Source organism: Sebastes fasciatus, chromosome 8 (assembly GCF_043250625.1).
Source record: "Sebastes fasciatus isolate fSebFas1 chromosome 8, fSebFas1.pri, whole genome shotgun sequence".
NCBI classification, from domain to species: domain Eukaryota; kingdom Metazoa; phylum Chordata; class Actinopteri; order Perciformes; family Sebastidae; genus Sebastes; species Sebastes fasciatus.
The window spans coordinates 20,109,444-20,131,704 of record NC_133802.1 but is presented as its reverse complement, the minus strand read 5'-3'; the positions used below and the strand labels follow the sequence as shown (position 1 = coordinate 20,131,704).

The following is a 22,261-nucleotide window of genomic DNA, read 5'->3' as shown; positions in this document are numbered from 1 at the left end:
GCCAGGTTGGGAAAAATCCCTGTTGGGTATAGATAGATATAGATAGATAGATAGATAGATAGATATAGATAGATAGATAGATAGATAGATAGATAGATAGATAGATAGATAGATAGATAGATAGATAGATAGATAGATAGATAGATAGTAACTTTATTGATCCCGAGGGAAATTCAAGTTTCCAGCATCATCCAGCATAGTGCAAAAAATATGTTAGTAAAAAGGCAGTAAAAAAGTTAGTAGTACAAAGTACAAAAAAATGTACCAGATATAAAAATACAAGGAGATGAAGAAAACTGTTAAAACTGAATATAGTACAGGGTAACAGCTGTGATACACGACTATTAAAAAATTTAATATAGTGTAGAAGAGACTGTTAAATGTCTTGTTTTGTCCACAACTCAAAGATATTCAGTTTACTGTCATAGAGGAGTAAAGAAACCAGAAGATATTCACATTTAAGAGGTTGGAATCAGAGAATTTTGACTTTTTACTCAAATCGATTAATCGATTATCAAAATAGTTGGCGATTAATTTAATAGTTGACAACTAATCATTTGATCGATTAAGCTCTACATTGTATTAAATTATTAATAAATGGATTTTGGTGCTCAGTTTTTTTCAGAAAAGATTAATTAGAGGATGATCCCGATTAATTAGAAAAACTAAAAAGACCATTGTCCAGGTGGAGGGATTTCTTGCAACTTAGTAACCCAAAAGGTCCTATTAATGACTTATTGCTGATCCATAAAGCATTAGTAAATTATCTATTGATGAGGTTGCTAGTTACAACTTCTAAAACTGCCCAAAACTGCTTATTGACATGACATTTTCATGACAAAGGGAAAAAAAAGTGCAGAAATGTTAAATGTTGCACTAAATGTTTCTGATGTTTGGTCTTTATGCTAATGAGGAAACCTTCAGTTTTCCTTCATATTACGTAGATATAGAGCATGCATTGTGTAGAGAGACAGTAGATATTAGCCCTAGTTAGACAAGCTGAGCTTGAACTGATGCTCAATTTACTTGAGCTACAGTGTCTTTGAGAAACACAATCAGTCTCGAACACTGTTGTCACACTCTTTTCTAAAGCTGACTTTGACCTCTGACCTCTTTAAAAAGGGGCTTCATTGATAGATAGATAGATAGATAGATAGATAGATAGATAGATAGATAGATAGATAGATAGATAGATAGATTGGTAGATTCAAAACCAAACCTATTTATAGTTCCCCTATTGTGTTGGTTTGGCTGACGTATGTTAGCTAATCGAAAAGAAGTGCCTGTACCATGTTAAGCCTCTGTGTACTGTGTAATTCAGTGGATACAAAAACGTGTGACATTAACAAGCTATAATGCTCCTTCAATTCCTTTAACCAGCAGGCGTGCGTTTAACTCTGATCCTAAAACCCACATTGTGCTACTGAACCCCTGCTTCATTACTCAGGAGCAGCTGTAAACCCGGCAATCATGGAAAGTGCAGTCTTATGGGATATTAGACTGAATTATTGCCTTCACAATCCGGATCTACGGATTTGGTTTTCAAGAATTGAATGTCATGATGTAGAGCTTCCCTCCTCTTCTTGGGCTTATTAAGAGGGTCATATCCCTCTCGTCTCTCGGACTGCACCAGAGCAGCAAACATGCAGCATTTGTAGAGGACTTGTTGGCTTACTAAATAGATTTTTTGATTTTCTTTTGTTTTACATTTTTTTGAAAGTGTTGACTTCACCTGTGGATATTTCAAACCTCAGTTGGATACGTTTTGAGCTAAGGTAGTAGATGGACTGAGTTAGATGGAGCACCTTTCCCCACACGATGGAAACTCCTCATCAGTCAACACGGAGCTCCTGTCTCCGACTGGCTACACAGTACTGGCCGTTATCATGGGTGTGCTCTCTGTGACGGGGATCATCCTCAATTTGTTGGTGATCGTGGTGACAGTGAAACACAGACAGCTGAGGCAGCCGCTCAGCTACGCCCTGGTGAACCTGGCCATATGTGACCTGGGCTGTGCTGTGTTTGGAGGTGTGCCCACCACAGTAACCAGCGCCATGGGATACTTCAGTCTGGGACGTGTGGGCTGCGTATTAGAGGGCTTTGCTGTGGCCTTTTTTGGTGAGTCAATTCATAGCCAGTATGCATACAAGTTTTATCCAAAAGAAGAGTTTGCATGTTACAGTGCTACTTACATCTTGGTGTGTTCTAATTTGCACAGTGGTGGAAGAAGTCCTCAGATGATTTACTTAAGGGAACAGTGTGTAACATTTCGGGGGATCTACTTCTCCAACATACACAGGAGAAGTTTCAGTTGGTTGCAATCTGCAACCTCACCACTAGATGCCGACAAATCCTACACACTGCACCTTTAAATAAATGTACTTAGTTACTTTCTACTGAATTTGCATGTCATTAATTACTAAATCAGAGGATATTTTCCACCACAAATTAATTTAGTTTTACATATTCCTTCTTTTTTAGGTATAGCAAGTCTGTGTACAATAGGAGTCATTTCTGTTGAACGCTACATGGTGGTGTGCTATCCCATGGGTGCTGTCCTGTTCCAGACCAGGTACAGAAATGACCGTCAGTATTTCACTTGGCAGCATCAGCCCGGACTACAAAACATCTGATTGCTCCACCAGCATGTGACGCACCATCTCTGTCCTCCTCAGACATGCTGTTGCTGGGGTTGTGCTGTCCTGGGTGTGGTCGTTTGTGTGGAACACTCCACCTCTGTTTGGTTGGGGAAGTTATGAGCTGGAGGGCGTCAAGACCTCCTGCGCCCCGAACTGGTCCAGCCGGGACGTCGGGAACATGTCCTACATCATCATATACTTTTCCCTTTGCTTTGCTGTGCCCTTCTCCATCATCACAGTGTCTTACTTACGACTCTTGTGGACCCTACGTAAGGTGAGCGATGTAAATGTTGGGCATGTGGGTCAAGTGTATACTTTGGTTGCTTGTGCCAGCATCACAATAAGTCTTCATGCTTCTATTTTGCTGTCCTCTAGGTGACCAAGCTGCAAGTATCTGAGGCTGGCAGCACAAATCGCGTGGAGGTGCAGGTGGCTTGTATGATCGTGGTGATGGTGTTGGCCTTCCTGGTGACCTGGCTTCCATATGCTTCCATGGCCCTCGCTGTCATCATGGACTCCAGTTTACATATTGACCCCATCATCGCTACCATACCTGTCTACTTGGCTAAAAGCAGCACCGTCTACAACCCCATCATATATATTTTCATGAACAGACAGGTAATTCTCCATCATCACACACAAAGAAAAGAAACTTAGGCATTTACACTATTATTGACCATGTGCTGTATGTGTGTGTTTCCAGTTTCGGGGATATGCCGTTTCCACTGTCCTGTGTGGGTGGAACCCGTGGGCCTCAGATCAACAAATGTCTGAGGACGAAACAACGGTTGCGTCTCTCAACAAGAGCCAAAGAGTCTCACCTAAACAATCTTTGAATGAATAAAAGTGTACATGGTCTCACTCCCGAGGCGGCATCATCAGAACTCCTGTCAACCCCCTCTGCACTGGACTACAAGGAAACATTCATTTCACACATTTAAAATATCTAAAACAACATAAGTAGACGCATCAATCTTAACAGACTGATATGGATGCCAGAAATGATGGAGGCTGTATAAATTTGTGTAGTCATATTTTAAAAAAACATTAGTGTGTAGTATTTGCACCCCTCCGCTCACTCCTCCCTTTCCAAGACTGCGATAACGTGAGCCGCTGAGTGCCAAACCGTTGTAACGCCGTTCACCTCGCTCAACAGCCATCCTTACATTAATAACACTACTTTAGGAGTAACTGAAGTCAGATGGCGGAAGGCGGTACCACGGTTTTGCACTCTGCGGCTCACGTTACCCCAGTTTCACAAGTGTGTTGGAGAACTACGGTGGCCTTCAGGTAACGTTAAAACGTGAAAGGCTCTCACCAGAGACAGTGTTTGGTTTGTCCTTTCTGCTACTGTAGATTCATGGCGAACTCTGAGAAGAGGACCCGCTCTCTATGTAGATATGAAGGGCTCATTCTAAGCTAATGAAAACACAACAATTCTTAGTTTCAGGTGATTAAACACTAATGAAAACATAGTTATGAATATTATATTCCATTTCTGCAAATAGATCCCCAGAAATGTTACACACTGTTCCTTTAAAGCAGCTGTGAAAAGGAAGAGGGAAACCATTAAGACTCATTATATGGCGGTCACAACATTTTGATGTATTTAGACCATAAAGATGAACTCTTTATCTTAATCTCTGTCATGGATATTGTTGTGTCAAATTCAAATTTAAAGATTTAAAGTTTTAAAGATTCAAACCCATATTTTGCTAACTACATACAGCTGAAAAATGAATGATATGCATACACATTTTTATTGTGTTTTTATGTATAATTTAATTTTAATAATCTATAGTGCCAGTAAAGGTCTTTCAGTCAGAGGCTGGATTACTTGGGTTAAGAGGCTTATATATAGTATAGTATAGGCGAAGAAAAATACATACAAACTCACTTACTCTGTATGCTTTTCTACAGATCTTAAAATGTTCTTCCAGCACAAGTAAACATTTGTTCGGACTCAATTGGTTCATATTCATCCCCAAATTGAGAAGCAAAGTAAGAAAGAAATTGAAATAAGGTTTTGCCCTGTAATGGTGAACAATGACCATGTAAATGTAGTTGATGATGTAATCTATCACACTAGATGGCGATATATTCCCAAAGGATTTATGACAAGAAAAAAAAAGTAATTACATGATTTTTATTTCTTTTATTAGGTGTACACATCCCCTTCGCCTCTTAAGGTCTGTGCTCCTCGCACACAAACAGACCTCTGTCACCTTTATATGACCTTTATGGCTTTCATTGATAAAAATCAAAATAATCAGTGTGTTATACTCCTTTTGCAACATGATACTTCACTCCAGCCTTTTGGATCCAGCATGTTAAAAACAGCAAGAAATTAAAACAAACCTGTCATCACTTTAGTCAAGTCTCACAGTTTGATCATTCACAGTCATTTCTCCCTCTCTAAAGAAACACAAATGCAATCATCCTATTACCTTGGCTTTTTATTGATTACAGAAATATTGCTATGACTTTCATTAAGGAAAAAGCAACAACAACAAAAAGAAAAAAGCCAGAGTGTGAATAGCTGTATCAAACCTGTACACTTTTTGTATATACAGAGAGAGGGATCATCTATGTACATGCTACATACTGTCACACTCTGGGTAAATAAGTAAGTAGTCCTTCTGACAGGCGAGGACGTGGGATCACTTCGCCCTTCGTGAATTTCAGAAAAAGACGCAGAAGTGACCCGAGGTCGGCGCCTGAGGAACAGGAAACTCCAATCTACACTCACAGGCCATCTCGTAAGATACAGTACATGTTGACGCGCCAACTGATTGGTGTGTGAAACAGTTGTGTGCTTGAACACCTGGTGCTTGGAGGGTTGACTTTGGTCCTGTTGTTTCTGGCAGCCTGTAACAACATGAGCAGGAAACAACAGCGTGTCTGCCTGCTGAATACTCCAATAGAGATGTTAGCGCCCAGTTATGCAGGCTGCTTAACAGTTAGAACTGTACTGCACAACTTGAAGTCCGATTTGTCACACAAACTATCTGGTCCCAATGCTGGCAGCCATTGTTGCTGAATACTGTGTTGTCCTCATCTTATCTAAGATTACAGACTCATTGAGGAGCCATTACAGGTTAATGTGGTGTAAAAAAAAAAAAGAAAAGAAGAATGATATAACGTCATGTCCCATGCACGATTTAAACTGGAGGTATTCCTTTTCCAGCTGCAGCTATTTCACATACCAACTGAGTGTTAAATACACAAACATGCTTGAAGAATATGACAATTAAAGACATGACTGGACAGCAATATTATGGCCAAATTAATGACACAGAAGACGGACAGGTTGATGCTGAGAAATGACTCTCCTCCTTCACATACAGTTTTGAACCAGCTTTGCAAAAAGGGGTTTCCAGGCCATGATCGACACACTCTGCTCTACTGGGGGTAGACGTTACGAGACCATGCTGTACCTCCTCACAGCATCCACAAAAACGACACTAGCAATAAGTCCTGAGCTCAAGGAATGTGCAACACGTCCCCAGCCAGTCGCCACACTGTCTCGGTGGGAACACAGTAAAAGACTGAGAACAGCATCCTGGAATTATCATTGCTTCAGACAAGTAAAAAGTATGATCGTATATACAGATTGAAGAGGAAAAAAAAAAAAAAGAGGAAAATAAATGCGAGTGGAGTTGGGTGGGAGAGGTTTGGGGTTGTTGAATGGTCTACGCACGATCTAAAGAGGTAAAAATCAGGTGCAAAGAGAACATTTCAACATCAACACCTGTACATCACACAACAAATCAAGACAGCTTCTGAGTCAAGGCAAAAGAGGAAAGGGGGTGTCTAAGAATAAGCAGGTGAGGATTTGTACACTTCCTTAACTCTTTGTCCTTCTTGTGTACTGAAACAGGAGACGCGTAGTGTTCTTTACAGCATGTGACCATGAGACAATTATTGTTTAGTGTGTTTAATTGTAGTGTTTTACAGTGTCCAATTCAATCGGTGAAGGTAAATACATCTGTAACTACATGGATAGTGAGTTGTTGTGACTTTTTTGGTTTGTTATTTAGATTCTTCATTCTAATATCTAGCATGTACTTTACATCCTACTAACTCTGCTTAAGTGACTGATGAGGTAACGTAATGACAGCCACCCTGACCTCTACTGGACAATAAGGTGCTAAAGTTTATCTTTGTAAACTCCATTGATCTACACACTCTTAACTTTCAAGTGAATCATAAGTGTGTGTGTGTGTGTGTGTGTGTGTACTTAAAGGTCTTATTGATAACATTTTTAAGTAGGGATGCACCGATCTGACTTTTTCAGTCCTGATAGTGATACCTGGACTTTGGGTATCGGCCGACACCGAGTACCGATCCGATACCAATGTTTAATTAATAAACTGTATACCTCACCGCGTGGAAGTGACTGGGATCATTCTTTTATGTGTAACGCAACATCAAGCTAGACTTAAACATCGCTTTCCTAACTTTGTAAAACTAAATGTGACCAATAAATACATAGATATAAATTGTAATTTATTATTAAAATAATGAATCATACTAATCGTAGCACCTAGGTGAAAAATCTTCAAAACTATCAGGAATTACAATTCAGGTGTAAACCTTTTTAGTGCAGCAACAAATTGGTCAAAACTTAAACAGGATTAAAATTCCAGTATGTAATGTAGTATATAAATGTAGAGTTGAATTGAATAGATCGGCCCCATTGTCACCGATATCCGATCCAGCTATTTGAGTCAGTATCCGCCCGATATCCGATCCAGTATCGGTGCATCCCTATTTTTATGTAGACGAATATTTTTTTTTAATTTAATACATCCACAGAGCCTCAAGAAAGGTGCCAAATAAAAGTATGGCTTTTCCTGAAAAAAATTATGATTGTGAATGAATCTTTTTAAAAATGTTGGCAGGTCCAAAATGAATGATTTTACTTTATCTGACGTCTGATTCCCACTTCTAACAAGGCTTGTGAGACAATAGTAAAACAACGTTTGTATCACATGGTATCTCTGGGTCGTCAGTAAGTGTGGAAACAAAACGGATAAATGGCTGAGATTGACGGTATAAGCCTGGCAACAACTTGTTCTGAGGTAAATGCAATGGAACGGGGGAGGGAGAATGTGACATCTAGTGGCTGAATGTTATCAATAGCACCTTTAAGAGAGATAGAGAAAGACAGAGAATGAGAGAAAAAGAGAGAGAGAGATTGTGTGTGTGTTGTTTTAAAGATCGTGTAATAAAGGGCCAAGAGGTTAGGCGAGGGTTCAGGGTTGAGGTGCAATATTCAGAGTTTGGAGTCAGGCTGAGGCGTGTTATGAAAAAGCAGAGTTCTACAGCTCAGTCTCTTTATGTACAACAACAGTCCCAAAAGAAAAAAAAAAAAAAAAAAGCGCAAGAGAAAGTGACAGGTTTCCTCTCTCTTTCTTTGAATCACATCCACTTCTCACATCTCCTTCTTCCTCACAGTTCACCGATGCAGCAAGTTCTGTTCAAACACCGAGTCATCCCACATCCTAAACGCTGCTGCCCTCCTCTGGACAGCAGCGGTAGTAGCAGCAAGGAGAGTCTTGTACTCTCCCACTTTTTCTTCCAGCATCTCAGCACATCTCTCATTTCGATTTTCTTCTGTCTTTAGAGTTGAGTCTTAATTTTTTATTGACGAAATTCTTCAACCTAAATTCTGTGTGGTTTTGTTTCCATGTTGCTGTGTGTGTTTTCTTCTTCGGTGTGTGTGTGTGTGTGTGTGTGTGTTTTTATGTGGCAGGGTGTGTGTCGCTCCTTCAGTGTGTGTGGCAGGGTCAGTGAATGTATGTCTGACAGGACGGCTCCACGTGTCCACCTGTCCTCCTCACCTCAGCGTCCCCGCCAGCACTAAAACAACACACTCTGCCTCCTGCTCTTCCCCTGGGCTGAGAGACAGGAGGAGGAGAGGAGAGGAGAGGGGAGGGGAGGAGAGAGAGAGAGAGAGACGTGAAAAAAGGTTTGGATTTCATTTAGACACACACAAACACACACACACCCCCAAATTTCACTCCATGCCAGCAACACAAAATATACACTATATGACCAAAAGCAGCAAATTGTTGAGAACCTGGAACCATTAAAAGGTACTATATGTAACAATTTACATGTATGAATTGCTTGGTATTGACAGTGTGAGAACAGATTGTAATGTAACTTAAAAACTCCCTTCACTTAACTGACTTTCTCGGTTGCCTATTAAACGTATATATCTTTTGAAAATGGCTGGTTTACTTATTCAAGATAATATGAGAAAAAATGCAGAAATGGCAGTCAAAATGGTCAGGAACACTCATTTACGCACAAATTCGCTCCTCTCACGATCTATAAGGCCTATAATATAAATTGGGTCGCAATGTTTGTCATTTTCAAAAAGTGGGTCCCCAGAAAAAACTAATTGACAGATCGATCGTTGCCGCTCTAGACACATAAACATTACACACATGTGACTGTCAAACATCTCGTTCCGAAGCCACAGGCATTAATGAGCTGCTATGACAGCGTCCTCCCTTCTGGGAAGGCTTTCCAGATTTTGGCGCCTGGTTGCAGGGATTTGCTCCCATCAGTCACAAGAGTTTACGGAGAACTGGCACTGATGCTGGGCGATAAGGTCTGTCTCACAGCCGGCGCTCCAATTCATCCAAACAGTGTTTGATGTGGTTGAGGTCATGGCTCATATTTGTTAGGATAGGAACATTTTGGACACACATTTGCATAAAGCAAACACATTTGCCCACTCCCATGTTAATAATAGTATTGAATACTTGACAAATCTCCCTTTAAGGTACATTTTGAACAAATAAGAAATGTGCGATTAATTGTGATTAAAATATTTTAATCGATTGAAAGCCCTAATGTGCACAGATACTTTTGGCCATATAATGTAGCGGTGGTGTTATCAGTGCCAAGACTTAAACAACTGGATCATATAGCTAAATCATACTTACCAGCAACTGTAACACACTGCAGTAAATCAAACAAAACCAAATCCATGCTGATAGAAGATGCATTTATAACACACAACCCAACCAAACGCACACCAAACCCCTCACCTACAGACTCAACAAAAAGGCTAGATCTCTCGCTGCAGAAACCTAAACAGGACTGCAAATGAAAAGAATCAAATGACTATGCCCGTTCTCTGATCACATTGTTTTTTCTTTTATGAATACATCGTTGCCCCTTTCATCCCTGAAATAAAGGCTGGGAGTGGCTCACTCCGAGGAAAAGAGGATTAGGTAAGTGAAAGCTGAGCTGACGCAGGTTGGGTGCAGGGCTTGAAATGTGAGCGAAGGCCGGCAGAAGCAACAATGGGGAGAGGAAGAGCAATTAACAGACAAGAAATGAACAATAGATAGACTAAAGGGGTTAGAGTTTAAACAAGTAACAAATAATGTGTTGTTATGGTTCAGGGAATGCAAGGAGGGAGGTGAAATGCACCAGTGTTTAGCCCAGTTCAGCAAACCGCAAGAGCCATACATTAAGTGGGCCAAACAGCAAATGGACAGAAGAAAAGGAGGCCAGGTGACAGCCAATGGGGACGCAACAGAAGACAGACAGAATGAAAGAGACCGTATTTACCAGAACGGTAGGGGCCACTCAGCCAGTGGAAGTGGAGGAGAGATTGTGACTCTGAGCCCTGGGATTGGCTGCATCTCTCTGGAAGTACTGCGAGGGTGCGGAGCCTAGCTTATGGGCCATCGCTTTTTTAGGGTTAGGGGAGAAGGGGGGGGGGAAGGTTGGGAATATTGAGGTGTTACGGAGGAGTTGGAGTAGGGCACACAAGGGAGATAGAAAGGATTAAGGAAGAAGATGAACATCGCGAAAGAAGAGAGCATGGGTACCAAGAAAGAGACGGGGCAGTTTATCAGAACATGACAGAGAGGCAGCGGAAGCAGAAAGATAAAGTCACACACAGACTGTGACAGAAACACTGAGGTAAATCTAAGCAAATGTCAAAAAGGCACATCAGGTATGCACAGTTAATGTGCAGCGGTTCAGACAAAGGTAAAAGTAATGTAGTAATGTGACTAAGTAATGTGTGCTACTTATTTTCTTTCAACATCCAATTGGTGAATTTAGATTTAGTACATATTTAGATTGTAATGAGCGCATCTACTTTTAAATATGACAGCTGTTGTATAGCTTGAAGCTAGGGTCGGTAATCTTGAGAAACTATTATCCAACCGAAAAAACACAGCCCAGTGTTGTCAACTCTTTTCCAATGAAAGTAGCTAGCAGCACTAGCTCCAAAAGTCTCCAAAAGTCCCTACATCTAGCTAGAAAGTCACCAAGTCGACAACCCTGACAGTCCGTCTCATCAGGCCTCCCTCCAAATATATAAAAACTAAAACTAAGCCTTACTGGAAAGCTGAAACTAAACTAAAATTAACAAACACACTCTGAAAACTAACTTAAAACTAAACTAAAATTAAATAAAAAAAAGTCAAAACAACAATAAAATAAAAATAAAATAATTGAAAATTCAAAACTATTATAACCTTGGTGCATGCTAACATTTATTAATTAGCACGACACCCAAAGTATAGTTGATGGGAATGTAATTCGTTTTGCAGGTATTTGGTCATAAAGTATAAATAAGTATTGAACAAATTGAACTTTTAATCAGATGGAAAATTTTAAGGAATCACCAAAGTGGTTACAGTTCATCCTGAAGGGGACATGGATACCGGTACCATGTTTCATGGCAATCCATCCAATAGTTGTCAAGACATGTCACTCAAAAGCACAAATATGAACCTTGTGGTGGTGCTTGAGAAAATGTCAGGGGATCTTCACAGTCATTGGGATTCATCATCTGTGAACCATGAATGTCTGCTGATGATGTCATGGACTAAAGTGTGCTGCAGTAGCCGTTCTGTATGATCTGTATGTAGTGGAAACACGAACCTGGCCATAGACTGTGAAACTGTGTGTGACATGTATGACCACACAGTGACATGAGAGACGACATAAAGCAAACAGAAAGAAAAAAAAAAAGAGAGAGAAGACGAAGAGGACAGGGAGCAAGACCTATTTTCTATCATATTCCCACAGAGAATTCCTAATTTTCTGCTTTTCTCCCTCTACTTTTCTATCCCGGAGGACTTACTTGACTCTGGGTAGACTGAGGATCTCTTCCCTGGATCTTTCTGGAGCTGAATGCCTTTTACAGAGAACATGGATGCAGCTGAAAAACAACAGAGGGTTGGTGAGAAACTGTTTTGTACACTACATGTGTATACTCAATATGTCAGACTGTGTGTACTTACTGTCAGCCAGTGTTTGAACCTGCTCCCCAAAACATTTGAAATACGAGTGCCCGATAGCATCCTCAGCTGATACTCGCTTCTTAGCCTCAAACTAGGGACAGACAGAGATAAAGAGGGGGTAAAAAGACAGGATTGTACATTTTCAATTCAATGCATTATGTGTAAATCAAAAGCATTCATCATTATAAGCAATGTTGGTTACCTGTAGAAGCAATGAGAGCAAGTCGTGACCATCGTTGTCTATCCTGTGTCACAGAAAACAACAGAAAAAGCAAGAGAGAGAAAGGGAAAGTGGCAGAGAGGGAGAATTGAGTATAAGTGTAGTCAAATGCTGACCTAAGCCATATGGTGCAGTGTAGTGTTCCTGCCATTTCAACAGAGGCGGAAACGCTTGACCACAGCTCCTACTGATCAATCCTTATCTTATTACATCTAACGTATCACAGTCACTTAAAGGATATGTTCACAATATGAACATTGCAACAGGTTTTTCTCGCTGTAATCATTCCTCCTGTCCATAATGGCCATTAAGAGATCCGCTCACAAATCAATTTCAATGTATAAGTGATGGGGTACAAAATCCACAGTCCTCGCTCTGTGCAGAAATACATTTCAAAGTTTAGTTGAAGTTCATGAGGTTTCAGCAGTCTTTCTAGTACAAAATTCCCTCTTTGCTCTGCAGGAAAAGACTTTCCCGGGAGACACGAAGGGGGAATTTCAAACTAAAGACACTGTAACTATGTTAGATATCCACTTGATTTGACTAACTTATGGTGCTTTCACAAACCAACATTTAGTCTGTTTTAATCGTACTCTGGTGCGGACCAAAACAACTCGGCAGAAGTCAGATGTTTACGTGACATCTGGGCTGAAGAGAACATACAAAATATGCTAAAAGTCCACAAAAATAGTGACGTTTATAAAGCCATTGGAGATAAACTAGAGGAGAAGACATTCATGCTCACAGTAGATCAGTATCGAGTCAAAGTGACAAACTTTTGACAGTAATATTTCAAAGTCTGCGATTCCCTGCATAGAAGTGGCAGCTGTCGAGATGTAAAAGATAAATTCCCTCCTTCGTACACGTCCCGCTTCTGCAAATAATTTTTTTTATTTGATCCACTTTAATTTGTCCACTGTGAAACCGAACCAAACTAAATAGAAAACAAACCAAAAGTACCAATTTCACTCTGATTTGGACTAGCCAGACGGACTGTGGCTTGTGAAAGCGCCGTTAGTCTGCTGAAGCCGCAAATTAGCTGCAGACAAACGGCGGAATGTATTTTTGCACAGAACAAGTGCTGTAGATTTTGTCCTCCATCGCTTCCATTGGAAATACATTAGGTAGGGTCATGGTAATGGCCAATATGAACAAGGAGGAATGACTACAGCGGGCAAAACCTGTTTCAATGCTCCTATGTGTGTCTCACTATTGTTTGAAGACAGACTTTAAAACACACAAATGCAGCCATGGCTGTGTGCACATACATCCACAACTACACACCTGGGCGCGTGGTTGACGAGGGGCTCCGCGTGGTATCGGGGGAAGTTGTACGTCTTAAACTCTTCACTGGTGGTGATACCAGGCCAACTCTCTTCTGTAGGAGTACCTGTTGACGATAAAGAAGATTAGTCAACATATTATGTACAGTGTATGTACATACACACACACACACACACAAAAGCATGAATGTTACACCAGCAAATGCTCATCTGAGTTCCACTGGTGTCGTCTCACCGAGGATGCGGAATATGAGGTGAAGCTCGTCCTCCACTGTCGATCCGGGGAAGAGAGGTCTGCCAGTGATCATTTCATAAAAGATGCAGCCCACACCCCTGGACAAAGGGACAGAAACGGTGAACACAGTGATGACATACAGTAGAAAATCAAATGTGTTATAGGACCCAATAACACCCACAACTGACCGAAGCTCTTAAGGTGAGGACAAAAAGTAAGAAAGGGTATAAAGAAGAGGGTAATTATATGTTTTTCTGTGTATTTGCTCACCACATATCAATGGGTGTAGAGTACTCAGTGGAGCCTAGAAGCACATCTGGTGGCCGGTACCATAATGTCACGACTTCATTGGAGTAGGTCTTTGTAGGAACTGACTTGGCTCGGGCCAAACCTTAATTCAAACACAGAAAATTACATTACTTTATGTAAATATTGCTTCATATATTTAATTGTTTCTTTGGTGTTGTGAGTCACCTCAGAACTCATCATACCACAATGAAGAATTAAAAAAACTTTGTAATTTACAAAGAAGAATTACACAACACTAGAGTTATGTTTTGATTATCACCTGAGGAGGGCAGTGTTGAGTGCTTAGTCACATCAAACTATGCTGTCCTGTTGGAGAGCAGTATGCTTTAGGGGGCGCTAGTGGGGCTTTCAGACTCTTGCCATTGTTGTATAATACATTTTTTTAAATGAAATAATAATAAATTAATAAATAAATTACAAACTCTCTGTACATACCAGCTAATTGTATTAAGAAGATGTATAAATGAGGGATCCATCTACAACTTAAGTTCCAAGAAAAATAGTTAGCATATAAACATTTTTTTAAATTTATTATTATTTTTATCATCTGTGTAAAGCAGGTAAGTTTATTCTTGTATCAACTCTTTTTCACTTTAGTAAGTGCTAGAAAGTAACTAAGTACATTTACTCAAGTAATGTACTTAGGTACAATTTTTAGGTACTTGTACTTTACTTGAGTATTTCCATTTTCTACTAATTTATACTTCTACTCCATCACATCTTAGATGTAAATATTGTACTTTTTACTCTACTACATTTATTTGATAGCTTAAGTTACTAGTTACTTTGAAGATTTAGATAAATAATACAAAATATAATAACAAAAATAAATTGTGATGTATTATTATGGATAAAGATATCTATTTATTGAACCTTTGGTGAAATTAACGATAATAAAATAAATATAAAATATATAAATACAAAAATCAATAGTCACAATGCAATAATAGAATATATATTATTTTGAAACAGAAAACAAATCAGGCCATTCCACAGAATAAGTACTTTTACTTTTGGTACTTTAAGTATATTTTGATGCTAATACTTTTGTACTTTTACTTAACTAAATCTATGAATGATGTATTTTACTTGTAACATCACCACATCACTGTGGTATTGCTACTTTTACTAAAGTAAAAAGTCTTAATACTTTTTCCTCCACTGTCGTATGATGCATGTGTTAATCACTAGATTCTCGCTTTGAATATTTTGCAATTATTGAAGGAAAATAAGATGAGAAGTCAAACCAATACAGGAACTGTCAAGACAATATACAAGACTGATATTGTGCTTCTCGTTAGTTAAGTGGTGATTTACCAAAGTCCGCCAGTTTGAGCTCTCCTTTTTCATTGATGAGAAGGTTCTGGGGTTTGAGGTCTCTATGGAGGACCTTTCTCCTGTGGCAGTAGGCCAGACCTCGCAACAGCTGGAATAGGAATATCTGGAGAGGAGAGGACAGATGAAGTCATTTATTGTCACAGGAAAACTTCTGTGGCATCACTTCAACACAGTGATCAAATAACACTGTTAGAATTATCATACAGAAGCCAAGCTGCCTGACAATATTTGTCTAAAGTATAAATCAAGACCAAAAGGAAGCTGTATCTAGAGATTATTCTAAATTGCAATTGACCCTTCACTAAGCCCCGTCCCCCACTTCTACTCCGTCAAGCTGTCGGAGCTGCGTGGAGCCCACACCGTCACTAACTGAACTCCCTGCTTAATTATTATCTAATTTTTGTTGGGAAAAAAATGAAAAAGGGATTTTAGAGAAAAGCAGACAGAAGGCTCTACACTCTGGGTTTAGAGGATATATCAGGATGACAAACTGATTCAGCAGCGAAAACAGGCATAAAAGATAAAGAGAGGCTAAAGCCAACAGATCACAGTGTGAAAGTGAACCACTATCACCGGGCGATCGAGACAGAAGACAATGAATACAGGAACACTGTTCCTGTAAATGTCTTTATTCACTGTTACAATCATTAAAAAGCATGTTAACATGTGTATACATTCAGTTTACCTTCAGTAGCTTGTTAATGATGTGCTAACCCACTCTGCTAATGCAAGCTCCACAAGTTTTACATAGAAACGTAACGTTTTAGAAACATATATCTCCTTCTGACCTCTCCGGGTAACAAGTAACAGGAACAGATGTTACTTTGCAGTACCTTGACATTGTGAACACTCATGATGCTCCCACAGTCATCCATGTACTGCTTCAGATCTTTTTCCTGATGGGAGACAAAGAAAAACAGAAAGACAGAAAGAAAGATGCAGTGCAGATATTTAGTTTAGTATAAACACACCCATATACAATAAACATACACACATGCAGAGACAGTACAGACACTCACCAAGTACTCAAACACCAGTGTCAGGCACTTGTCAGTGTGGATAATGTCATGGAGAGTGACAATATTGGCGTGCTTCAAGTCTTTCAGCAGAGACACTAGAAGAGGGAGACATATCGGTGACTGTCAGTCAAACATAGACAACCTGTTTTCTCTTACAGCTCAGGGAGCGACCAGGCAATACAGATTAGCAACTACTATACGTCCAAACAACACTGTCAAAACCTTACAAGCTTCTTGACAATGTGGTCCCATGTTGGCCTGTAAGTTGTTGACTTCCACATGACATGATCTAAACAGCAGTTCAGTACCTTCCCGGATGGCTGTGCAAGGCGCTCCTTCCTCGTGCTCCAGTCGGATCTCTTTCAGTGCTACTAAGTTGTCTGTTAACTTGCTTCGCCCCTTAAACACTGTGGCATAGGTCCCCTGCAGAGATAGAAAGCATGTGAATGCAGTGTGAAATATAACAAAGTGAGTATTTGAAGAGTTTGTGTCTGCTTAGTGTCCCTGATTTTCTTTGTTGATCTCACCTCGCCCAGTTTGTCCAGTTTGATGTAGGTCTCAAGTTTCCCAAAGCCGATTTCAGACTAGAAAAGACAGAAAGAAGACATGTGAGGAAGTTATGAGCACTATCAATGTGCATCATCACTAAGCCAGCTTAGATATATTGTGGCTACAGCCTGATTGTAGGCCAGGCGATGCGAACAAGCACACTATCTGTAGAATCAAATCCTGCAGGCCACGGCTGCTAGTTCAGATTTCAGTCCCCAATGCTGTTGACATCTGACCTACAACTGCAGGGGTTTGAGTCACCAGGTCTTGTTATTCTGTGTGTGTGCCTTTGCAAAAACATTAGCTTGGTTTCTCCAACAGTTACAGTATGCCACTGAGCATCTCTGCTACAGTAGCTAAGGTTATGTCTTTGTGACTGTTTCTATCATCTTTGCCTCCGCTGGATGTTACCTCGTGGTTTAATCTTAAATTTGGTCTGATCTCTGACATTTACATTTCGGGGTTCTGTTTGTCTACATCAGTGGCTTCCAACCTGGGGTCCGGGCCCTCCTTAGGGGGGCGCCAAAGATCACAGAGGGTGAGCCAGGATTTGTCTGTTCTTAGGTTGTCAAAAATAGAGTTGCACATATATAACTAAAATCATAACAACACACTTACTGGATAATTTATACAAAAATCTGTATATAAAACTATTTAAAAAGACATATTTCTTTGCTACTTACAGTAGCAGGCCACACTCTGTTTGAACCCAGTATTTTGCACAGTTTCAGATAAAGACCAGGCTCCACTAATATTATTACTATTTGTAGAATTATATTCCAGTGGTGGCTGCGTAGGTTTATTTGTGACTCGTGTTATCCAAACATTTCCAATAACTCCAGAGCGTGGTAAAGTCCAAAAGTCCAAATTTATTGAAAAAAGATAGATGTAATAATTTCAAAAATTCACAACAATTTTGAACTAATGAAATATTCTGCTTTAATCCATATTTGTTGGTGTTTAACCTTTCAAAAACAATTTTCACTGCGCTAAAAACCTATTTGCTCTCCTGCTTGCCGCACACAGAGGGAGGCTTGAACCTGTATTTATAGGGTGGTCTAGCAGCAATCTAACAACCCAATACATTACATTTATTTAACTACAATAACACAACATCTGTTTTGACTTTAACACTATTATTATTATTGTTATAATTATTATTATACTATTATTACACACAAAAAAATATCATATTATGTATTTGCATTCACTTGGCGAATCCGTCAAGACGTCATCACTTTAGTTATGTTGATGAAACTGATGAGTTGTATTCATTACAGAAAGTTGACTCATTTAATACACTGAATCACTTTATTCAAATTGAGGATTTTGTTCGAGGATTTGTAATTTTTTTTTAAGGGTGATGACATCAGAAAATATGAAGGGGGGGCTCAGCCTTTCTCAGATACAAGTAGGGAGGGCTTCAAGGAACCACTGATCTACATCATTGTACATCATTCACCACCATTAACTGTATATTGCATTATATGTACGCACAGACACACGTGCACACCACAGTGGGAAAGGAAAGGCTACGTTGGCCTAATCGGAACAAAATGTAATTTCTCCACAGTGCCTCCTCCTTTTGTTTCTTTAATGCTACAAAGTGATGCCATTGTCTGTTGCACATGTATTATTTGGCCACAGGAACTCAGTATAACAAAGACAATCAAATATCCACTCCAGATAACTTAATGGGGATACTTACTTATAAACATTTCTATAGATATCCAGCGGCCATACTTCAAATCTGTGTGTGTACGGTAAATTCTGAATTAATCCTGAATTCAGTTAATAAAGGTTTAAGCTGCATAATGTATATGGCCCCTGGGTTTCGAGGTCATGAATTATGGATAGATGTAGCTATGTCAAGCTGTGATACCCACATGCCTGTCAGTGTTTATCGCTTTCCCTGTCACTTTCCCTCACTTATTTGTCTATCTCTGTCAGGGTCGCTCCAGCCATGTTTTATCCGTGTTCATCTCTCTGAACCTACCCATCTCTCTCAATCTGGCCCTGGCCCGTCCCATTGTGATGCTAATATGAATGCCAGGCTGATGCTCGTCTACGTGCATGTATGTGTGCGTATGAGGGGGAGGGTCTCCAGTGACCAAGTTAGCTGATGAAGCATGTGATCTCTTTAAAGGCATGCCTAAAAGCCAACATCAGAACGAGCTCGGACACACAAGATGACACACTTACACGCCGAGACAAGTGTGTGTATGCACAAACTGCAATTTGCATAATAAATTAAAAAGGCATAATGTAATTTATTTATGTTTTAGAATCGATATCTTGTTTTGTGCCTAGTAATTTGCAATGCTTGAAAAATTTGAAAAATCTGATGAAAGAAAACATATCAATACAAACTGCAGATATGTGTGTGCAAGTGTGTGTGCATGTACTTATGGTGCGTGTGTGTGTGTGTGTGTGTGTGTGTGTGTGTGTGTGTGTGTGTGCAAGAGAATATTTGTGATGAGACATGCAGCCTATGCTCAAATGTAAACACACCCACCCCTGCACACACACACACCAACATACTCGTCTCTGAATGTGACAGGAGCTGTCAGGAGCTGTTGCTGAGCTGTGCTGCTCTTTTGGCAGGGGACTCGGTCTCATGAGCATAACACACACAAACACTGACACACACACACAGACATTCAAAAACATACAGTACACACAAACAGACGTTATGGCCACCTCCCTCCACTTCAACCCCACTCCAGAATCTAAATCTGTGGCCTCTCTCCTTGTTGAAGCGTCTCTAAAACAAATGAGGGGCCCGGCTCTTTACCTGCAGCCCGCTCTCTGCTTACAGCATGCAACTGCACTCTCCGTCTATGTACCTTACAATCCTTTATGTGTGTGTGTGTGTGCGTATCTGCGCCTGCGTATGCTTTCGATGGCAACGGGTTCATTTCATTCCCAACGCTCCAGTGAGCTTACTCAGCAGAACTAGGTCAGACCAAGTTTTTGTGACAAAATTAAAGCAACATAAAACCTAACAAAATGCGTGCTCTGTCTGAGCCTATACAGGAGCCTAAGGGACAGACAGAGAGACGGACCGACAGCAGAAGTAAGAAATGTGAGAAGCTGTGCTCTAATGTGCATTACCTCGACCACATTTCGTTTTTAAAATAGGGTTTGTGCTGCCTGTAAGAAGGCTTGATGGGGAGAGAGAGAGGATGGATTGAGAGTATTGAGTGGGAGGGGGAAAATAACAGCCTTGTGCTAAGAAAAGAGGTGGCAGGCGAGGGGAGATTGAAGGAAGAGCCCTTTCATTAACATGATGTAACCAGGGCTTCAATCAGTCAACCAATAAACATGTTGAACAGTGTCGCCTTCTTCGTGTAAACCCGCTATTAGCAACAGACAAGGTTTGCTCTAAAAGGAGTGGACCGACACTTGAGCTCAGTTATGATTTTTTTTTAGTTTATATCATTAAACAGTAGCATAATATATAATAATAGCATAATATAACCAGGGCGGCACGGTGGTGCAGTAGTTAGCCGCCTCACAGCAAAAGGGTTGCAGGTTCAAACCCAGCTTGGGACCCTTCTGTTTGGAGGTTTTATGTTCTCCCCGTGTTAGCGTGGGTTTCCTCCGGGTTCTCTTGCTTCCTCCTACAGTCCAACGACATGCAGGTTAGGTTAACTGTTGCCTCTAAATTGCTCGTAGGTGTAAATGGTTGTCTGTCTCTATGTGTCAGCCTTGTGATAGTCTGGCGACCTGTCCAGGGCGTACCCTGCCTTTGCCCAATGTCAGCTGGGATCGGCTCCAGCTGCCCCGCGACCCTGAATAGGTTAAGCGGTTACAGATGATGGATGGATGGATAATATAACCAAGTGGAGAGAGGGCTAATCAAATTATGCTTTGCCTAATTCAGTTTTACAGCTTTAAAGTTAAATATTCTGTCACTGCAGGGTTGAACAGGTTCGAAAAAAGTGAGCGTTGCATAACACGGTTAAGTGTTGTAGTTCGAGATAAAATGACATCTCTTTCCTACATCACCATGGAACACTGAATCTCCTTGGACCGCTGTGTGAATAATTGATTATCAAAGGGGAGCAAGCCATGAGAGAAAACTGATACCGACCAACTTCACTTGCATTACATTGGAAGCGATTCAAAGATCAAAATACACGGTTTCAAATGTGAGCATCTGTAATGAGACACCCGACGCATTGGTCTATGTTACGGTAACAAAAGCAACAGCGATAGCCCGAAAGCCATTACATCAGTACGCTCAGAGACATATTGTCATTTATAAAGCTTGCACTCATTCAGGTCAAATGTGACTGAGGAAGCACACTCGTTCTTTTGTGACACAGCTATGTATACAGTACATTCACATTTGGGGAGACTTAAGACATTCATTTTCTATGTGAACACAACTGGTCTGGGTCTGGTGGACCCATCAAACTTGTCATTAGTTCCAGCTACAGGTGCTGAAACTGACTTAATGGGCAGAGTCAAACTCTATGAGGGATGACCGAATTTACTCTAAAGCTCCAGCTCGGGCATATCATATAGGCCTGAAATAGACTAAGTGCATATAGGGTACTGCACAGTCAAAAACACATTTCTGCAAGGATGCACTACACTGAATAAAGTAAACAATATTAGCATCTCTAATAAAAAAAACAATCTAACTCTGCAGGCTCAGCAAAGTGAAAATTAAACCTTTCCTTTGCTGCTATTCAACCAAAATCTAAGTACAGACTGGTTTTAAATGTCATCTCAGCTGCCATTTATCTTATCTTACAAATATCTGTTTATCCTTCTTTTAAAAATCTTCCCACTTTGTAAATCTTGTCCTTTATTCTCTTAAAATTCTCTTGTCATCCCTCCCTGCATCTTTCCCTCCCTCTTCCTTTGCTCTCTAGCTCACTTCAAGGTGTCCCGGTGTGTAATCCTCATCAGGAGAGGAGCTGCAGCAGATGAGTTCGACGCCGCTGCTGAATTATTGATTGATCTATTACATCACATGCATACAATAACCCTAAAGATACACAAGTGGACAGACCCAAGCATGTTAGAAAATGTCCGCCACTCATTTACATCGTAAAGACACAAATGCCTCTAAAGACTATCCCCTTAACTACACCATAAACCTCTCTTCTTCCATGCAAACGTCTCTTCAAAGATCCTTTCCTTTCATCTCTCTGAGGCTCTTGCAGAAAAGCTGCGTCATTAAATCGCTTCAAGCTGAGAGCCAGAGGCAGGGCACCCGCGCTGTTCAATAATTACAGTAAAAATGGTTAATGGAGGGCAAAGCCTTCATGCTTTCCTATAGTATACCGATGGCTTTTGGTGATTGTATTTAAAGTTAAATGTATCAGTACAGTAGACTGAGAAAAAAAGTATGTAAGTCTGAGAGAA

At 40.3% G+C, this 22,261-nt stretch overlaps 2 protein-coding genes across 8 annotated transcripts in view; one reads left to right on the top strand and one right to left on the bottom strand.

The window, feature by feature from the left end:
* The first annotated feature begins 1,553 nt into the window (after window positions 1-1,553).
* parapinopsina (parapinopsin a) lies at window positions 1,554-3,483 on the top strand. The gene is made up of 5 exons (XM_074642741.1): window positions 1,554-2,118; window positions 2,482-2,572; window positions 2,676-2,928; window positions 3,039-3,257; window positions 3,343-3,483. The coding sequence occupies exons 1-5, from the start codon at window positions 1,797-1,799 to the stop codon at window positions 3,481-3,483; spliced, it is 1,026 nt and encodes a 341-aa protein (XP_074498842.1). The 5' UTR covers window positions 1,554-1,796.
* A 1,299-nt stretch (window positions 3,484-4,782) lies between these two features.
* LOC141772783 (cyclin-dependent kinase 17-like) overlaps window positions 4,783-22,261 on the bottom strand; it is a 48,574-nt gene continuing 31,095 nt past the window's right edge. For 5 of the 7 annotated variants that reach the window (XM_074644182.1, XM_074644183.1, XM_074644188.1 and 2 more), the window contains 13 exons: window positions 16,858-16,914; window positions 16,639-16,753; window positions 16,331-16,425; window positions 16,145-16,207; window positions 15,291-15,414; window positions 13,935-14,055; window positions 13,665-13,762; window positions 13,431-13,536; window positions 12,129-12,171; window positions 11,927-12,017; window positions 11,767-11,844; window positions 10,236-10,357; window positions 4,783-8,542 (listed from right to left, as the gene is read on the bottom strand). In XM_074644182.1, coding sequence (XP_074500283.1) covers window positions 10,254-10,357; window positions 11,767-11,844; window positions 11,927-12,017; window positions 12,129-12,171; window positions 13,431-13,536; window positions 13,665-13,762; window positions 13,935-14,055; window positions 15,291-15,414; window positions 16,145-16,207; window positions 16,331-16,425; window positions 16,639-16,753; window positions 16,858-16,914 — 1,095 coding nt within the window. In that variant the 3' untranslated portion in view covers window positions 4,783-8,542; window positions 10,236-10,253. The remainder of the gene's footprint in view (window positions 8,543-10,235; window positions 10,358-11,766; window positions 11,845-11,926; window positions 12,018-12,128; window positions 12,172-13,430; window positions 13,537-13,664; window positions 13,763-13,934; window positions 14,056-15,290; window positions 15,415-16,144; window positions 16,208-16,330; window positions 16,426-16,638; window positions 16,754-16,857; window positions 16,915-22,261) is intronic. The other 2 variants (XM_074644184.1, XM_074644190.1) reach the window with 1 other exon arrangement.

Coding starts and splice junctions, on each gene's coding strand:
- parapinopsina (XM_074642741.1), top strand. CDS start 1,797: ATGGAGCACCTTTCCCCACACGATGGAAACTCCTCATCAGTCAACACG. Junction 2,119..2,481: donor CTTTGCTGTGGCCTTTTTTG/GTGAGTCAATTC, acceptor CTTCTTTTTTAG/GTATAGCAAGTCTGTGTACA. Junction 3,258..3,342: donor ATATTTTCATGAACAGACAG/GTAATTCTCCAT, acceptor GTGTGTTTCCAG/TTTCGGGGATATGCCGTTTC.